This window comes from Saccopteryx leptura, chromosome 5 (assembly GCF_036850995.1).
Source record: "Saccopteryx leptura isolate mSacLep1 chromosome 5, mSacLep1_pri_phased_curated, whole genome shotgun sequence".
In the NCBI taxonomy this organism is placed as follows: domain Eukaryota; kingdom Metazoa; phylum Chordata; class Mammalia; order Chiroptera; family Emballonuridae; genus Saccopteryx; species Saccopteryx leptura.
In genome coordinates, this window is record NC_089507.1 from 93,122,176 (window position 1) to 93,142,531 (window position 20,356).

The 20,356-nt window shown below is 37.9% G+C and overlaps 1 protein-coding gene across 1 annotated transcript; it reads left to right on the plus strand.

Moving 5' to 3' along the window:
• Window positions 1-653: 653 nt before the first annotated feature.
• Window positions 654-20,099, plus strand: LRIT3 (leucine rich repeat, Ig-like and transmembrane domains 3). Its single transcript, XM_066386090.1, has 4 exons — window positions 654-844; window positions 3,404-3,876; window positions 15,631-15,936; window positions 17,445-20,099. The coding sequence occupies exons 1-4, from the start codon at window positions 729-731 to the stop codon at window positions 18,605-18,607; spliced, it is 2,058 nt and encodes a 685-aa protein (XP_066242187.1). The 5' UTR covers window positions 654-728; the 3' UTR covers window positions 18,608-20,099.
• Window positions 20,100-20,356: the final 257 nt, after the last annotated feature.

Genomic DNA, 20,356 nt, shown 5'->3' on the forward strand with positions numbered 1-20,356 from the left:
AATATATTCTTGAACAGTAATAGCTTTTGGTAGCAATAGGAGGGCTGGGAGGAGCCTTACACTGTGCTGAGATGAACTGTAGGGCCGTAGCACATGCTTACGGGAGCCACAATCCAGCATTTGTGCAGTGGACAGAAGCACTTGGTCTCAAAATCTAGAGCCAGTCTTTTTTTTACTTTGTTTTTGGAGTCAGTACGTGGCAATATCAATAACTCTATTCTAAATCAATTTTATATCATTTGCTTCTATCTAAAGCTAAATTTTGTAAAAGTGATTATTATGCATGCTGACTAAAAGCAAATGCACAAAATAAAATTTGTGTTATAATGTAAATGATTTTCAGTATTTTCTTGTATCTGCCAAGACACTGAATTATTTTTAATATTAAGTGCAGCTTTAAGGTGTAGTAGCAGTAACATCCACAGGGAAGGAATTGAATAGGCATTTCCTTGCAAATCTAGATATGGATATGGATAACTATTGAAATTTTCTTGGCATGTGTTTGATTTTCATTTTCCTTAGAATGTGTTACTTTGCTGAAACCACATTCAAAGGCTAGGAAGATTGAACCCCTGCAAGATACACTTGAAGGTTAAGTAACTACAGATCTCAGCTAATCCTGTGTAATCTGCTTTTACTAAATGGCTGTTTGCATTCTATGCACACCGGTTTCTGAATGCTTAGGATTTGATTTTTACCTTTTGTTCAAATAGCCTCTGAAAGAAGCAATGCGTCTCTTAGCATGTCTGGGCATTGTGCTTAGCTTTTTGGAAGGAGTGAGCTGTTTGTGTCCTTCACAGTGCACCTGCGATTATCACGGTAGAAATGATGGCACGGGATCAAGGTATGCTCTTCTCCTTGCTACTAAGTGTTCTGAAGAAGAGGACTCCACCATCAGCTGTATTTTGAAAGCAAACTGTTGATCAAGAATCAGAGGAGAGAAGGTTTAATTTACATAAGCTTTAACTTAATTGTGTTAATACTGGTTGCCAAATCCATTGTTTTCATTTGAGCAGTTTAGCTCTTAAAAGCCCCTCAAGTTATTTGAGATTCTCAAACACATTCTGTGTTACAGAAATATTCACTGCACTTGTACTCTAAAAGTGCTTGTTTAAGGGGGGTAAGCTGAAACGTGTATGGTCAGCTCGGCCTGATTATAGAAAGCAGCCGATCAGGAGGTGCTAGACATGCCCAGATCATTTACTTCCTGGGTTTTCCATTTCATTTTGAAGGTTGTTCATGCCAATAAGATCACAAGAATGAAATTACAGACATTCATAATTAGAATTTTTTGTTTTAAGATATTGGAATTTACAAACAAAAGAGGTTTGAAAGATATGGATCAACCCTGATGGTTGCAGACAGTGTAGGGCCTTTATAGGAGTTTATTAACTTTGGGGTTGCTTTAACATCTACCTGTGAAGTGAGAATAATTACATACTTAAAATATACGTAAGTCCTTTGAGATAGGAGTTAAATGCAAAAAGTAAGTCTTGTTAGCTAAACATTATAGACTAGGATTTTTTTTTTGAGAGTATATTTTATGACAAAATCAGACTTTTTTGTGACTTGGTTGATGGTTTGGGACTTTAGAATTTATTTGAACAGGAAGCCTCTTAAAGTAATTTGTGAAAAGAGTCATCCAATTTATGTTCTACAACTTTAAACAAATTAATAAAAGCTTTTGAGAGATTTACTAGGTAGTTTAAGACAATGAAAAGAACGTAACAAATTAAAGACTTACTTGGCAAATGATACGTAGCAGTTAATGACTCGGGCCAGGGTACTTTTGAGAAATAATCGCAGAAATGTTTCCATTATTGATGGATTTTATGAAAATTATAGTGTATTATTCTTGGTCAGAACTCTATGAAATAATCTAGTTCTACTGCTATTATTTTATAAATGAAGAAACAAATCCATACAGAGGCGAGAGGACTTGTCCAAAGTCATAGCACGGAGTTGATACAGTGACTGGTTGATAAAGACACTGGGTCTTTCAGCCTCTAAGCCAGGCTTTTCCCCGTAATGAGTAGGAACAGAGTCAATTCTGGTCTAAGGTAGCACTGAAATTTGTGATAGAGAATAGAGATGAAGAGTAGGTAGGAGGTGTCCATGGGGAAATCTGATGCTTCCATATGGTCTTCTCCTAAAGTTACAGATGGGAGATGCTGGCAGTACTCAGCAGCTTCATGCTGCTTTTGCCTCTCTTCATTATAGGCTGGCTTTTAAAGTTCACCGATTTAATGTGATGTTTCACTGAATGGCTGTTGTGTTGTCATTGTTTACTAATTACATGTATAATGTATTGTAATTTAGACCTTGCTTTGCAAACGTTTCATTGCTAATTTTCAGCAATCCAGTGAGAACAAGTATACAATGGTAGATAAGTAGCTCTTTTTCCAAATTAAAATGCATCTAAATTCTGATACTTTACACTCACATGTGGGACAGGCTTGTTTTTCTGTGCCTGTTTTACATGTGCCACTAAACATGGTCACAATGTGACTTACTCAAGGTCACTTAAGTTAGTGAGTGGTAAGAGGAATAAACTTGCAGTTTCTGGTTTATGTCTTGGGCTGGAACCAACGCACAAGTCACATTGTTAAAATAGAGCTCAGCTTTAAGCATCTAGTACGAACACTTGTTCCTTTCTTCCTTAAAAAGGATCAGTTTATAACTTTAACAGGGGATTCTTTTAAAATGGGCCATTTTGTAAAGAGGTTAAGTGTGGACTTTGGAATTGGACAGATGTGGGTTTGGAAGGTGTAACCCAACTAGTTATATGATCTTGGATGTAACTACCTAATGTCGGTATGCCTCAATTATTTTAGATGTAAAAAATAAGATTGATGATAAAAATTGACACCCATTGAGTACCTATTATGTGTTAGGAAGATAAAAAACTTTACATTTGTTTCAATGAACCATCCTAACAGAGCTGTATGGGAAAATGAAATTGAACAGGTGGTGAGGGTGGCTCTGCCACAAAAGAGGTAGCAGAGCTTAGATTTGAACCATGATCAGCTTGACTCTAGAGCCAATGCTTTACCTATTACCCAATATCTATCTCATAAGGCTGTTGTGAATTAAACAAGGTAATGGCTGTGACGTATGTTGCACCAGTCTGACACATGAAGAGCTCCTTCAATATTAGGTTGAATCACATGAAATTGCTTTTATTTGATCGTTGTTTAACCTACAAAAGTGGCCATTTCATGTGGTTCAACCTAGAAGAAGATGATGATGACAAGTTATTAATGAATAGGTCAGCCAGCCTAAACAGGTATTTTGTGAAAACCAGTAAGGAATGTAAAATTGATGCATGTTTCAAATAAGTATTATTTTTTCAAATGGGTGTCGAAAAGCAGGTTTCTTTCCACTGCTCTTGTTGTGACACTAGGTCGGTGCTATGTAATGACCTGGATATGAATGAGATACCTATGAACCTCCCCGTGGACACTGAGAAGCTTCGCATAGAGAAGACCGTGGTCCACAGAATCCCCGCCGAGGCCTTCTATTACCTGGTAGAGCTCCAGTACCTCTGGGTGACTTACAATTCCGTCACCAGCCTTGAGGCTAGCAGCTTTTACAACCTAAGGCAGCTGCATGAGTTGCGCCTAGATGGGAATTCTCTGGCTGCCTTTCCTTGGGCATCTCTGCTGGACATGCCCCATCTAAGGACCCTGGATTTGCACAATAACAGAATAACCAGTGTGCCAAACGAGGCGGTCAGGTACCTGAAGAACCTCACCTACTTGGATTTGTCAAGCAACAGACTAACTACGCTGCCGCCAGAATTCCTGGAGAGCTGGTCCCATGTACTTACAGCATTGTCCAGAAGCCTGGACATTTCACCAAAAAGAATTATTCTTGGTAAGCTCAAAAGCCTCAGTGCTTCTCAGCATACCTTCAGTTGTTCAGTCTTTCCATATACTATACTGAATTTGGTTTCTTACTCTATAACTGCACTTTAATGGAATAGGTCTATATCAGCTGACCTCAGTCAATTTACTCATCTACCTGGTGTAAGATGGAATGGCGCTGTGTGTGTATGTGTATGTGTATGTGTATGTGTATGTGTATGTGTATGTGTATGTGTATGTGTATGTCTGTGTGTGTATACTGAAGGAGGGAGGAGAGTTGGCCTCATAAATTGAGAGACAAATGCTGCTATTAGAGAGCTGGGAGATGAGTGACAAAATCTACCAACCTCGCTTGGTTCTTCTGAGCCCGCCAATGCTCTGTATTCTGCCACAGTCAACCTTTTGCTCTGGTCTCTGTTCAACCCTTCATCGGGCTCTTCGGGAGTAGGAGAGGGGCACTGCCATCTCTATGAGGGTGTAGTGGTTTAATTAGCTAGAGAGAATAGCTGCTAAATTTTCTTAATCTAAAAAGAAATGATGAAGACACCAATTATTTTATTGGCCCTCAATAGGTCTCCTAATGGATTTGGACTTGGTTTTGTTGTGATTAGTTTTATATATTTCAATCTTGACTTTGTTCTATGGGTATTTGTAAACTCCCTCCAGTAAAGCCTCTCTCTTCTTTTTTGGTGTCTTCCCACAGTGCTTTGCATGGTGCTCTGCACACTATAAAAGCCCAGGAAACGGCTGCCTGATTAAAATCAGTGAACTGAGACCCTTCTTAGGAGTGTCTGTGTGCAGTGAGGCCTTTCATACTTATGTATGAGACACAAGCCCAAGGCTTTGATCAATCATTTTGAGTTCCTAAAATTTTGTTCATCCAGTAAGATTGTGTTGTCAAATCCTAAGTTATGCCCATTGGGGCTACGGAGAGGTTATACTTCTAAGAAGGATGAAAGAAATAATAAGTGTTTGACCAGTGAAATGTTAGAAGCTTTTTGGAGTGAGAAGTAGCTAGATGCTAAATTTGTGCCAGGAATATCCACTGACCATATCAAATATTTGCTGAAGTCAACTATAAAGAAAAGATAATTTTGAGATTTTTTTGATAAAAAAATAAAATGGTGTGACAGAATTTAAATGTATTTAGCATTGCTTTGTTGAAATGTAAATGTTTTTGGTGCTTATAAAACTAAAAGTATGGGTAATGAGAACAAGATACAAGGAGAAAAAAATCACATAAGCTTTTTTTATATCACTATTTCATGTTTGACTAACCACTAATCTAGTCCTTCAAACATTTTTATTAAAGAATAAAAGAAGTATTATAAGATGGGTTAGAGAAAAAGAAATTGATTTAATTTAACAATAGTTAAATTATGTACAATGTGATAGGCACCATGTAAACCAGTACTCTAGTACTTATTTATTTTAGCCACTAAATTTTTTTTTTGTATTTTTCTGAAGTGAGAAGTGGGGAGGCAGAGAGACAGACTCCCACATGCTCCCAACTGGGACCCACCTGGCAAGCCCACTAGGGGGAGATACTCTGCCCATCTTGGGCATTGCTCCTTTGCAATAGGAGCTATTCTAGTGCCTGAGGTGGAGGCCATGAAGCCATTCTCAGCGCCTGGGCCAACTTTGCTCCAATGGAGCCTTGGCTGGGGGAGGGAAAGAGAGAGATAAAGAGAAAGGAGAAGGAGAAGGGCGGAGAAGCAGATGGGCGCTTCTCCTGTGTGCTTTGGCCGGGAATCGAACCCAGGACTTCCACAAGCTGGGCTGATGCTCTACCACTGAGCCAACAGGCCAGGGCCTAACCACTAATTTATATTTCTTATGAGTAAGCTAGAAATTGTCTTAATTTAGATATTGAGATTCTATTTCTGTACATTTTTTTTATTTTGCTTTAGAAGCAATTCTTGGTTCTAATAGAATTAGCGAGTGGTGATATAAAGTAGAAAATAAAATCAAATTAATAAATTGTTATTAATAGCTCTCTAAGGATTAGTTACCAATAGTACTATGAAGGAGTACTTTACAGGGCATCAATATTTTTCACTTGTGAGTTAAATCTGACTGAGAACATAGGGATCAAGTGGCAAAGGGTTATGAAATTTTATTGTCCAAGGAGATAAACCGCTATATCTATATTTTAGGGTTCAGAGTCTTTAAAAGCAGATTTTTTAAAGGCAGTAACATGAAAATACTTTTGGTATAACATTAAATTTTAAAGGCAATATATGTAATTGTACAAAAAACACAATCATAACTTTTTTAAAATGTGCAAAGAAAAAGGGTGAAAAAAATACACTACCTGGTTGGGGTGGTGAGATATCTTTTTACTCTTTTATATTTTTAAAAATAGTTTGTAATGATTGTGCATTATTTTAGAAATAATGATAATATCATGATAATGAAAAACAAAAGATGTTTTGAAACACGTCCAGCTATGGGTGGCAGCTGTCCTGACAAAGCCGTACCTCTATGTAACAAAAGGGGAGAGAAGTGCTGCCCTCTCAGAGGGGACTCTTCCTGTGTGTGAGTCACACAGAAAACTCAGTTTTCTCGTCTGGAAAGTGGAGATGGGAGGACTTACTCCACCCTGCACATAGGACTGCAATGAGAATACCGTAAGGCATTTCTGTGATGGTTCTCTGGAAGATGGGGTGGGCAGCCCCTGAGGTTATGGTTTTAATTTTTTTTTTATTATTATTCATTTTAAAGAGGAGAGGGAGAGACAGAGGGAGAGAGAGAGAGGAGAGACAGAGAGAGAGAAGGGGGGGAGGAGCTGGAAGCATCAACTCCCATATGTGCCTTGACCAGGCAAGCCCAGGGTTTCGAACCGGCGACCTCAGCATTTCCAGGTCGACGCTTTATCCACTGTGCCATCACAGGTCAGGCCTGAGGTTATGGTTTTAGATCAACAATAACCCACAGCAGCTGTGCCCTAGATGGGGGTGTCTTATAAAGGAAGACTTCTCTACTTTGGCATTTTTGTTATTTTAATTATATTTGAGTCTTCAAATTTCATCATTAAAATATGGTGATGAAATCAGTTCTAGCCTGTATAGAACTCAGTGTTTAACTGTAGCAATAATAAATTTCCAAGTGCCCTAGAGAATTGACTCATGTATTATTACAGAGAGATGCACTTTGCTTTTATTTCATTTTTATTGTCCTGGGTTTATTATTGTTAGCAGATGGAGATTTTATTTGTAATAATAGTAATGGCTAATATTCCCGGAAGGCTTACTCAGGGCCAAGCCTAGTTCTTATACTTTACAGGTATATCTTTTTGCAGCCTCATGTTCACCCCGTTGTAAGTACCACTTCACCCCCACTATATAGACGAGGAATGAGGCACAAGGTCAGCCACTTGCCCAAATTCACTCGCCACATAGTAACGGAGCTGGGCTAGGAGAACAGGCTGTTTGGCACCAGAACGCTCGCTCTTCCTCACTCCTTTGTAATCCGAGGTATGGTATGTATCCTCCCACATGCATTACTTTACTGAGCTCTTTATATCATGTGTTTATTTCTTAAAAATTTAGGGAGAAACTTTTCCATTACTCCCTGTCTCTTCTACATGACTAAAAATGCCAACTTAATAAAATTGTCTTTTAATGTATCTATAAAAAATTAATTAGTATTTTGCAAGTAAACATTTAAATTAACTATGAAAGTAGGTTAGATTTTTGATTGGCAATACAGGTAAATTTCCATTGCCTCCTTCTAAAGAATAAGCAAATATTTACACAGGCAGACTCCATAAGTCCTACCACTGTTTATCTTGGAGGAAAAAGACTGCAGTAGGAGAAGTCATAGAAGGCCTTTCTGGGTGCTTTTTCCTGGTACCCAGTATGCTCAGTTGTAAGCACAGGTTTTTCTGTTCAGAGTGGAGTTTGCCCGAAGGGCCGTGGCAGCGGGAGCACTTCCACAGAATTTTCGGAAATGGCATTAATTTAATTCAACAAACACTCCTCAATCCCTGTGGGTATGCCTGCCCTTTGCTAGGCATGGAGGTGACAAGTTCCACATAGCTAAGGCTTACTCCTTGCCAGGTGCCCTTCTAAGAACTCTGGTTGGTATCTCAGCCTTCTGGAAAAACCCATGAGGTGTTTTCTAACAGCTGATAAAGAGGCAGAGTCACAGTCCATCGCCAGAGATTTGATTCTTTTATTCCTTAAACACTATATTTATTTACCTTTTATTGGATTTATTGGGGTAACATTGGCTAATAAAATTATATAGGTTTCAGGTGTCTGATTCTATAGTACATCATCATCTGTACATTGTATTGTGTGTTCACCACTCTAAGTTTCCTTCCATCACCATTTATCCCCTTTACTCTCATCCTCTGCTCACCGCTCTTTCCCTCTGGTAACCACCACACTGTTGTCTCTGTCTATGATTTTTTTTTTTTTTTTTGGCTTAATTCTTTCGTCTTTTTCATGCCTCTGACAACTGTCAGTCTATCCTCTGTATCTATGAAACTGTTTCTATTTTGTTTGTTAGTTTATTTTGTTCATTAGATTCCACATATAATTGAAGTCATATGGTACTTGTTTTTCTCTGACTGGCTTATTTCACTTAGCATAATGATCTCCAGGTCTATCCATGCTGTCGCAAAGAGTAAGATTTCCTTCTTTTTTACAGCTGATTAGTAAACTTTTTTTTTAAGTTAAGGTATAATTTACATACAGTGTATCTTAAATGTTTAATATGGTAAATGATGATAAATGTGTATTCCCACAAGTTTCTATGTCCTCATCAAGATACAACATAATTTCATTACCCAGGATGGTGACCCAAGCCTCTTCTTAATCTCCTCCCACTCCGGGCAACACTATTTTTATTTCTATTCCCATAGGCTAATTTTGTCTGCCACAGAATTTCATATAAGAAGAGTCATAAAGAGGCACTCTTGTGCCTGGCTTCTTTCCCTCAGCATTATATTTTTGAAACCCATGCTTGTATTGGTAGGTCCTCCTTGCTGAGTCGTATTTAGTGTTATAAATGTACCAATTGTTCATTCTTCTTCCTGTTGTTAGACACATGGGCTGTTTCTAGTTTTTAGCTGTAATGATTTAAACTGCTTATTTACATTCTTGTGCAAAGCTTTTTGTAGCATATGTCTTTATTTCTCTTGGATAAATTCATAGGTTAACTATAGTTATTACTTTTTAAGAAACTGCTAGTTTTTATTTTTAACAAGATTTTATATTCAATATATTGGGGTGACATTGGTTAATAAAATTAAATGGGTTTAAGGTGTACAATTCTACAACACATCATCTTTATATTGTGCATTCACCATCCCAATTCAAGTCTTCTTCCATCACCATTTATCCCTCTCTTACCCTCTTCCACCTCTCCCCAACCCCTTTCAGATTAAGTAAGTAAATAAATAAATAAAACACCCCCCCCCAAACAGCTCATTGACCCAAACTACAGTTTTTAAAGAGGCTGTACTGTTTTACAGTCTCACTAGCACAGCAAAGCAGTCCGCTTGCTCCATATCCTCACCAACACCAGTGTCCTTGCCATTTCAGCCAGTGGGGGTGGGGGGGGGGTGGGCTGAGTGGGAGAGCAGCAGCACACTGTGATTTTACTTTGCATTTCTCTGATGACTGCAGACTGTCCCACGTTTATGATGGTCCACTGTACAGTGGCTCAGCATGTTTTTTCTTTCTTTTTTTTGGAGAGAGAGGAAAGAGAGAGAGAAAGGGGTTGGGGGAAGGAGCAGGAAACATCAACTAGGAGTAGTTGTGTCTCATGTATGCCTTTACCTGGCAAACCTGGGGTTTTGAACCGTCAACCTTAGCACTCCAGGTTGATGATTGATCCACTAAACCACCACTGGTCAGGTAACTTATCTTTTTTCAATATTACCATGGTGCAAAAATGATATAAATTCAGTAGAAATTTTGAAAGTTGAATTTTGATCATTTCTGAAACTAGCGATGTGTGCTATGATACTCCCTCGTGATGCGGGATGATACTCCCCTGTGATGCGGGATGATACTCCCCTGTGATGCGGGGCAGTGACAGTGAGCCTCAGCTCCCAGTCAGCCATGTGACCATGAGGATCAACAACTGACACTCTAGTGTACTGTGCTGCCAACGTTCTTTTGGATATTTTGTGTTATATTTTTCATCCCATTATGTCTACAAAAAGCCCATCTGAACCTCCTGCTTCTGGGGATGAGAAGAGGAAGGCAATCACTCTTGGGATGAAACTCAAGGTAATTAATGCAGGCTAACAGTGTTCTGAGCACATTTAAGGTAGGCTAGGCTAAGCTGTGATGTTCGGTAGGTTAGATGCTGTAAATGCGTTTTTGACTTACAGTATTTTCAACCTACAATGGGTTTATCAGGATGTAACCCTATTGTAAGTCAAGGAACATCTATAGTGATGTTGACCATATTTTCACTTGTTAACTGGCCATGGCATATTCCTTTATAATTTTTTGTAAGATTGTTTATTTTTTTTATTATTGAATAGAAGTATTTTGTCAGTTATGTGCACTATGAATATTTTCTTCAAGTCTGTGACTTATTTATTCATTTTCTTCATGATATCTTTGGTAAGAAAGTTTTAAATATTAATGACATCTGATTTATCCATTTTTTTCTCTTATAGTTAGTGCTTTCTGTGTCCAATGTAAGAAATATTTGCCTACTTACAGATCACAGAGATATTCTACTTTCTTTATAGTTTCCACTCTTAAGCTTTATATTCTTAGTTTTTGAGCCTATGACTGTGATCCATCTCAAAACAGTTTTTGAGTACAGTGTAAAGTAGGGGTGAGGGTTATTTTTTCCAAGCAGGTGTGTGAGGTTCCAGCACCATTTGTTGAAAGACTTTCTTTCCCCCTTGAACTGTGAAAAACCTCTGGCTCCACAGAGCTGACTAAGGCATGGTCTTTGCCTTCCTGAGCTTTAGTTTGCAGGATAACTGTGGTACAGGAATTTATTGCTGACTTTTCACAAAAAAAATTAGGCAATTTAATTCAACTACCGTGATGCATGGAAAACATTACCCTTTTAGAAAAAAGATAAGGCAAAGTTCATCTGGCCCTCGCCAAGAATAGTCATGTAAAATAAATTAATGAATGCAGATTACTGTGTTTGTTGTTGGTATGTGGCTTTGAAGGAATGCAGTACAAGTAACACTTTAACTTCAGAGAGTTCTTGTACCTTTGTCCCCAGAAGAAAAAACACTTGATTAATGTGTTTAACACTTAGATTACTGTTATTCAGATTTTAAAAGTTGTACCTTTGACCTTAAGTGTTTCAAAGCTGAAATAAATGCTCATTTTATTTTTGAGGGATTTAAACATATTTTCTTGGTTTACATAATTTTTAGGTATAACAAGTTCATTAATTTTAAGAGAATTTTGTTTCGTTGCTAACACATTTTTATAACAGTTTCAAAGCATGAATCAAACAGTTAATGTTATAGCTCTTGGATCTTTCCCTAGATAGACATCCATGCTCCAGATATTCGGTGCTCCAGATATTGCTACTTTGACATTTGTTATTTGTAGATAACAGCACTTATAACTGCCACCAGTGGCTCTGGATGTTTTTAGGTAATGAAGAAATAAATTATGGTAGAAGGAGTACAGATTAAGAAGCTACAACATATATGATTTACAACATCTTACAAAGTCAAGACAGTAGTGCTTTTATGCTTTAATATCCTTTGGTGTGAAATTGGAAAGTCATAGCAGCTTCCTGGGTCAGTATAAAGCATATGCATGGTGGTGAGAATGAGAGTCTTCAGATCAGGATAGTGAGGTTCAAACCCTGACTGCATTCAGTTGTGTGACCTTGGGCAGATCCTTTAACCGCTCTGAGCATTGGTTTTCCCCTTTAAAGTGAGGATGATACTAATATTATCCACCTCTTGCTATCATCAGGATTTAGGTATACAAATCCTTTAGTATGCTAAACACTGTTGGGAGACTGTTTTCCATGGTCTCTCATATCTCTGCATATCTTCTGAGCAGAGGCAGGCACTGACTACCTTTTGTTCTGAACTACCGTTTCAAGGATGTTTGTGTAGAGAGCTGCTTTGAAAGGTAGAGGTGTATCTCCCTTCAGAGCGAAGGGTGGGCATGGGTACTGCCTAGTGTAATAAAGATGTCTTCTTCCAGAGCCATGAGTAATAAACTATCCTCATCTCTGACCAGGAGTCTTATGTCTTCTGCCAACATCTATAAAATTGGCAAACTGGGATGAGTTGGTCACCCTAGAATAGGGTAAAACTCAGATCTTTTGCAATTCTTATAAGTACAGTTTTTGCAACATAGGAGGCAATCATTAACTGTCAACTTGTATTGTTATTATCTTATTAAGAAAAAAATAAATTTGATGAATGAATGAATTTGATGTTTGTTGGCAGGATGCATAGAATTCAAATAAATATTGGGGAACTGGTCATAGTTTCACAGAATTTATGATGAACAGCTGAATCTTCCACTATGGTTAGAATTTTTTAAAATTGCATTTATGTTTTTTCTCCTTGGGAATAATTGTATAATTCTCTCCATTAATAAAAAGCCAAAGCCACAATCTTTCTGAGGTAAATTCTTTCAACCTTGGGCTTTATGGGAGGCTGCTATGGGACATCATCCTTAAGATCCTCAGAGAGATTGTAGTCTGACTGAAAGCTCTGAAGCACCATCTGAGATCCTTCTGAGATCTTGGCAAATGCCTTAAAAGTTCCACCCACCCGTGGGTTGATTTTCACTCTGAAGCTCTCTCTTAATTTGAGAATTTTGGAGAGGATGGGAGTAAAAAAAGCCAGTTTTATAATATTTTAATTTTTAAATAACAGCTTACACTCAATAGTATTTTGTATTTGTTTCAGGTGTACAGCATAGTGGTTACACAATCATATACTTTACAGCAGGGGTCCCCAACCTTTTTACACAGGGGGCCAGTTCACTGTCCCTCAGACCGTTGGAGGGTCGGACTACAAAAAAAAAACTATGAACAAATCCCTATGCACACTGCACATATCTTATTTTAAAGTAAAAAAACAAAATGGGAACAAATACAATATTTAAAATAAAGAACAAGTAAATTTAAATCAACAAACTGACCAGTATTTCAATGGTAACTATGCTTCTCTCACTGACTACCAATGAAAGAAGTGCCCCTTCCGGAAGTGTGGTGGGGGCGGGATAAATGGCCTCAGGGGGCCGTAGATTGGAGACCCCTGCTTTACAGAGTGACCCCTCCCTCGATATTTCAAGTACCTGCCTGGCACTGTGCACAGTTATTACAATATTATTTACTATAGTCTCTATGCTGTACTTTACATCTCCATGACTATTCTGTAACTACTAATTTATACTTATGTAATCCCTTCACTTTTTTCAACCAGCCCTCCAACCCCTCTGCCCTCTGGCAGTTATCAGTCTGATCTCTGTATCTGTGGGTTTGTTACTATTTTGTTTGTTTATTTTGCTCTTTAGAGTCCACATATATTTGAAATCATCTGGTATTTGTCTTTCTCTGACTTATTTCTCTTAGCATAATACCCTCTAGGTCTATCATGCTGTCACAAATGGTAAGATTTCATTCCTTTTTATGGCTGAGTAATAGTCTGTTGTATATATATACCACAGCTTTTTTATCCACTGGTCTACTGATGGACACTTGGGTTGTTTCCATAGCTTGGCTATTGTAAATAATGCTGCAATAACCATGAGTTTATGTATTCTTTTGAAATAGTGTTTTGGTTTTCTTCAGATATATACTCAGGAGTGGAACCACTGGGTTATAAGGCAGTTCCATTTAAAAATTTTAAAGGAAACTCCACGTTGCAACAGTTTGATTATTGAACCCAGAGGTTTTTTTTAAATATTTATATTAGCCCTTTTATATATCAACATATTTTATATTTGTATTTCATATCCTTTTTTAGCTGTTGTATCTTCTCTCTCTTTTTTTTAGCAATTGAGAGAGAGAGAGAGGGAGAGAGAGAGAGAGAGAGAGAGAGAGAGGGTAAGGGAGAGAGATGAGAAGCATCAACTGGTAGTTGTAGCACTTAAGTTGTTCACTGATTGCTTCTCATACATGTTTGATGGGAACACACCAGTCAAGCCATCAACCCCATGCTCAAGTTAGCAAGCGTATGCTCAAGCCGGTGAACCTGTGCTCAAGCTGAATGAGCCTGTAGTCAAGCCAATGACCTCAGGGTTTCAAACATGGGACCTAGCATCCCAAGTCGACGGTCTATTCACTGCATCAGCAACGGGCAGGCGAGCTGTTATATGTTCTTTACATTTTATTATGAGCAGCAAGGAGACACTATGCAGCAGTTCAACACTGTGTGTAAATATCCTTAGTTAGAACATTTATTTCATTGAGTATGTTTTCTACTCTATATTAACTACAAGTGACAGTGTTGTAAATTTTCCACCACCCTATAACAAGGATCCCATTTCCTCTAGTTTCTAATAGAGTTTTCTTCATTTTCCATTAAGCTCACACTAACGGTGTCCTGGAAGGCCAAAACATTTTGGCTAGTAACTCTGAAAGCTGAGGCAGATCCTGAGGGCACTTCAACTGGAAGCTGTCAGCCAACTGTAGGGCTGTTTATATTCACTTGAAGAGAGATTTAGACAATGTACCTCTATGGCTAACATATTGATATAAGATATTCATGCTAACCTATGGTCTAACTTCTACAATCTTTCTAAGCTTATCTCCTGACATTGCCTGTTTCTCACTCAATGCTTTTGCTATGCAGAAGTTGTACAACTTCAATATGTCTTTGGATCACACAAAATCATGGCATAATGCAGGCTGAGTTAGGTGCCTCTCAGCACCCTATAATACTTATAATACTATAAATACTTTCATAGCACCTTGAAACATCTCTATCACTGTATGGATTCTGTGTTACTTGGATTCAAAGCTTGGCTCTGACACTAATTACCTAGCTCTGTGACCTTGGTCAAATTATTTGGTTTCTCTGTGTCTTAGTGTTTTTATCTTTAAAAGGATGTTAATAATACTGTCCTCCTCACCTGGCCAGGAGGTGTTACAGTGGGTAGAGTGTCAGACTGGGACGCAGAGGACACAGGTTTGAAACCCTGAGATAGCTGGCTTGAGCGCGGGCTCATCTGGCTTGAGCATGGGCTCACCAGCTCAAGCATGGGGTCGCTGGCTTGAGCATGGGATCATAGACATGACCCCATGGTTGCTGACTTGAGCCCAAAGGTTGCTGGCTTGAAGCCCAAGGTCACTGGTTTGAGCACAAAGTCCCTGGCTTGAGCAAGGGTCACTTGCTCACTGTAGCCCCTGCTCGCCACAAATATGAAAAAGCAATCACTGAACAACTAAAGAGCTGCAACAAAGAATTGATATTTCTCATCTTTCTCCTTTCCTGTCTGTCTGTCCCTATCTGTTCCTCTCTCTGACTCTCTCTCTGTCTCTGTCAAAAAAAAATACTATCCTCCTCATAGGATTGTTGGGATTTAGTTAGATAACACAGGTAAGTGCTTTCACAAGGTAAATGCTCAATGACTATTAGCTATGGCCATTAATCATCTGAACTGGCAGGATTTGTTCATTCAGGTGGCTGGATTGCAAAGCAAACCTGATAGAGAGGTGACTCCATTTTATCCTTGAGAGTACTTCTGTTTTAGGGAGCCAATGTAGACACCTGCTTCTCCAAGAGTCTGTGATATAAACTGATACCATCAGAATAACTTTCATCAGCCTTTTCCTCTCTCTGGTTTAGGTCTGCAAGACAACCCTTGGTTCTGTGACTGTCACATTTCCAAAATGATTGAGGTGTCAAAAGTTGCTGACCCTGCCATAGTACTTCTTGATCCACTGATGGTCTGTAGTGAGCCTGAGCACCTGACAGGGATTTTATTTCAGCGGGCTGAGTTGACTCAGTGTCTGAAGCCATCGGTGATGACCTCGGCCACCCAAATCACGTCGGCTCTGGGCAGTAATGTCCTGCTGCGATGTGATGCCACTGGCTACCCCACACCACAACTCACATGGACCAGATATGACAGCTTGCCAGTTAATTATACAGGTATTTTCTTAATTCAGGCCTATGTTGAAACAAGGAGTTTTCAAAGATCTGTATTTAAGCTTATGTTTGGGGGAGATTTACAACTAGCTGGTTAATTTTAATAAGATATTCCAAAATTGTTAAGTGAAAAAGATTTATTTGAAAGGTTTACTTTATTAGTCAATATTTTTCTCAGTTTACCTGACTAACTACATAGACAAAATTAGAGATTTTTATTTTTATTTTTTGGAAAACAACATGATCCAGTGCATGAATGATTGCAGATAAGGCCTTGTCTTACTGCGTCATCTTAGATGAGGCTCACTTTAAAATGTATCACCATTACAGTTTCCTCAGAGGGATTTTTATACCAGTTTCTCATTTTAAAATAATTATTTAAATTACTACATGCAAACATTATTATGAAGCAAAAAGTATAACTTTTAAAAATATTGGTTTTATAGACTTTTAAGATCTTACTGTGACCAAGTCAATGTTTTGGCCTTAGTTTCAATAATGACATTCTGATAATATAAAACAATTTAGTCTTAAAACACCTTAAAGTTAAATTAAATTGAAGCTCAAATAATTAAACCTAATTAAAAAATCAAGGCCTAATATTTCTATAAATAGATTGTAAGTGGTCCATACCTTGAGGTAGTGAGTTATATTTGGGCCACTGGGATACTGCTTAATGTATTATTCTTCTTCAGAAAACTTCACAAATCAAGACAGAATAGATATATGCTAGATTTTAGTGTTTAGAAAAGTAAAATTCAAATTTTTCAAAAAACTATATATTATTCTGCAAATAAGGTGGTTTACTAATTTATATAAGCTAAAAATAGAATGAAAGATCGACAATACAAATTATGACTGCTCCATACCAGAAAATGATCTACTGTGCCCTCTGTAGAGGGCACTTTGCATTTTATTACAAAGAAGAAATATTTGGGGCAGTATTTTACTAAGGTCTTGTGAGAAACATTTTATAAAACCACTATGAATTAAAATTAAAAGGCATCTTTGAGATAAATTTGGGCGGTCCAGCTTTCATGGTGGGCGGTTGTGGAACAACCAAAGTATAAATAAAAAGATAGATTTAACTATAGTAAGTTGTTTTATAAAGATTTATTCTGCCAAACTTAGTGAAAATCTGACATAAAGTACTTGGTAAGTAATTATTATTATATGCTTTAACTTGCTGTAACTCTGCTTTATAAATCTTATAAAGTAAAGTTACTTCCCTACTTTATAAATCACCATTACTGTGGAACTGGTGGGCGGTTAGAAAATTTTACTACTAACAGAGATACAAAAGTGGGCGATCTGTATAAAAAGGTTGACTACCCCTGATGTAGACAATGTCCAGAACCATCACCCACTGTCAGGAACTTGTGGTGTGCCATTTTCTTCTGGGCTTATGGGAAAGGGGTGCATGTAGAACCAAATAGTTACTTTTTATTTCAGTTGGCATGTTGCTTTTTTCCTCCCCCTCCTCACAGCATTATATATATTTTCTTTTCCAGTAATCCAGGAATCTCCAGGTGAAGGAGTAAGATGGTCCATAATAAGCTTGACAGGCATTTCTTACAAGGATGCTGGGGATTACAAGTGTAAGGCCAAAAATTTGGCTGGGACAGCAGAAGCTGTGGTTACTGTGACAGTGGTTGGTGTTGTCACGACCACTGTAGCATCAGACACTTCTGAAAGAAGAACAGGAGATCACCCTGAGCAAGATGTCCAGCCAGAATCTCGAAGATCTACATCCATAGATGGTCCATCGCCATCTCCCTGGCTTTCTTCCTCCTCTTCTTTCTCTCTCTCTTCTTCCACTTTTCTTTCTACTTCTACTTCATCTCCTCCTTCTGCTGCTTCCTTCCCTTTATCTCCATTCTTTTCCTCCATTGTCTCTTCAACCACAACTCTAAGCACTAGAATTTCAACAGGCACCACCATGGCTAACCGGCAGTCACTCCAGCTCCATCCAGATGGGAAAAAAAATTTAAAGGTGAATAGGAGTAGAAGTAAGCTTCCTCTAGCCAGTGCAAGTAAAAAAGAAGAGCTGGCATTATTGGATCGAGCAATGCCAATGGAGACAAATGCCACAATAGAACATCTCAGGGCAGTCATTGAGACCAAAGAGAGTGTGACCTTGATGTGGAGCACCGTCAACTCCATGCATGACTCAGAGGTGACTGTGTTGTATTCCAAACATGGTGAGAAGGACCTGGTGCTGCTGAATGCAGACTCCAGCAAGAACCAAATAACCATAGATGGCTTGGAGCCTGGTAGGCAGTATATCGCATGTGTCTGTCCAAAAGGAGTGCCTCCCCAGAAAGACCAATGTATCACCTTTTCTACTGACAGAGTAGAAGAAGGTCATGGTCAAGGGCCCTTTCTTATTGTGGTGAGCAGTACTGCCTGTGTTGTTTTCTTGCCATTGATTTTTTTTCTGTTGTACAAAGTTTGCAAACTGCAATGTAAGTCAGAATCCTTCTGGGAAGATGATTTAGCAAAAGAGACTTATATCCAGTTTGAAACCTTGTCCCCGAGGTCTCAAAGTATAGGGGAACTTTGGACACGAAGGCACAGAGACGATTCAGAAAAACTGCTGCTTTATTCCGGGTCAAGTGTGGAATCTCAGATGACTTTTAAAACTGAGGGCTCTAGACCAGATTATTATTGCTAAAGTTTTATAGCTCAGATACACAAGACCCCACAACATTTCTTCTACAAAGTGAAGAATCTGAGAGTGTATTTGACTCTTTGTTTAGATGACATTTTTGGCAGACTTTCACGTTCTCCATAAAAATCACAAATGAAGTGGTTTTAATTGTGTTTTTAAAAACTGCCATCAGACCTCTGAACCGAACAGAGAGATAATCTTGATTTTTGCTATGTGGAAGATGTACATAGAAATAATTTTTAGAGCAATGCTTAATAAGTAGGAAGAGTAATGTTTTAGTTGTTAAAAATCAGTTCATGTGAAAGCAGTTGTGAAAAAACAAAGTCTGAATTTTTATGAGATAGATTTGGGGGCAGTGCAGGAAGATTAGTATAACCAACCAAGCCTTGATGTTCATTCATTTTCAAAGTGCTTTATGGCATTTGCTGTGGACATTTGCTGCCATTGCCTAGTGGGCAAGAGTGGAAATAGTACAGAATTTTGTATTGAGTGACGTTAAGTCCAACCCAATAGAGAGCGAGGGTTCCAGCTCTTGGTGCCATTAAGCATTACTGTATTGCGTAGTTGCATCAATATTGCAAGTAGAAATATTTTTCATGTCCTTAGTTATATAGGTATTAACAAAGATAAATTTAAAAAGAGAACATGATAAATATAAGACCATTTCAAAAAATAGTAACTGTTGCATGTTAATAGATTTTCTAACAGACTATGTGGGTCTTTTTAAGTGCCCATTTTAAAGCCATTTCTTTAATACATTGATATTTACTTTTCTTCCTTCCCTCTTTTTCTTTTTTTTCCCTGCCCCTTCTTTCTTTTTCCCCTTCTGCTTTGTCAGAAGACATTCAGGTAGTCAAAGGACCATGTCTAAGTTGTTTATATTTTGCCATGTATTATTTAGCCTTCCTTGAAAAAAGAAAGAACTTTTTGAAAGTCTTTTTAAAATCCAATAAAAGATGTGTTAGGATTTTGAACAAGCAGTGGATTCAGTTGGTTAAACATTTCAGGTTAAAAACACCAGGAAAATTGAATTGAAATGGGGCTTTAAAAATAAAATTTAGGGATTTTTCTAAAGTTTTCATCATTGTTACTAAAGATTATATTCCCTTTACATTGAAAATTTTGGAGTATAGAACAGACTTATGAAGGTGTAACAGGAGTCCTTATGTATTCTGAGAAGTAAGTTCTAAGCAAAAGCTATATTTTGTGTAAGAAACAGATTGACTTTCATGTAACACATTGTGGGAATTATGAAACAAGTAGCTGGAGAATGAAAAACATTACTCATTTCAAATGACTCTTCATTAAAAAGAAAAAAATAATTCTAGTTTAGCCATAATCTGCATATTACAAATAGACTAGAATGGATGGATGGCCTGCTGGGTGGGAACTCCCAAATTTCTCTGTTTTTGTCTAATTTCCTTCCCTTCCTTTCCCTCCCCTCTCCTCTCCTCTCTTCCCTTTCTCTTTCCTTTCCTATTTGTCCTTGGTGCTTTTATCAAATTAACAACCTAACAGTTTTTAATTTGTATTCATTGCTAAGATCTGTTAGAAAAATACCTTTTGCAGACAATTTCTTACTTAGCTTCAAGTTATGTTCAATCAACTTATTTTAAATTGAAGATGGAAAAAACTTGTATTTCTTTACACTAAAGGCATGATAAAATCTCACTGCCATATTTAAAAAGTTCATATAAAGAGACTACCAAAATATTAGCACATCAGAAATAAGATACATGACTGTGGGATAAT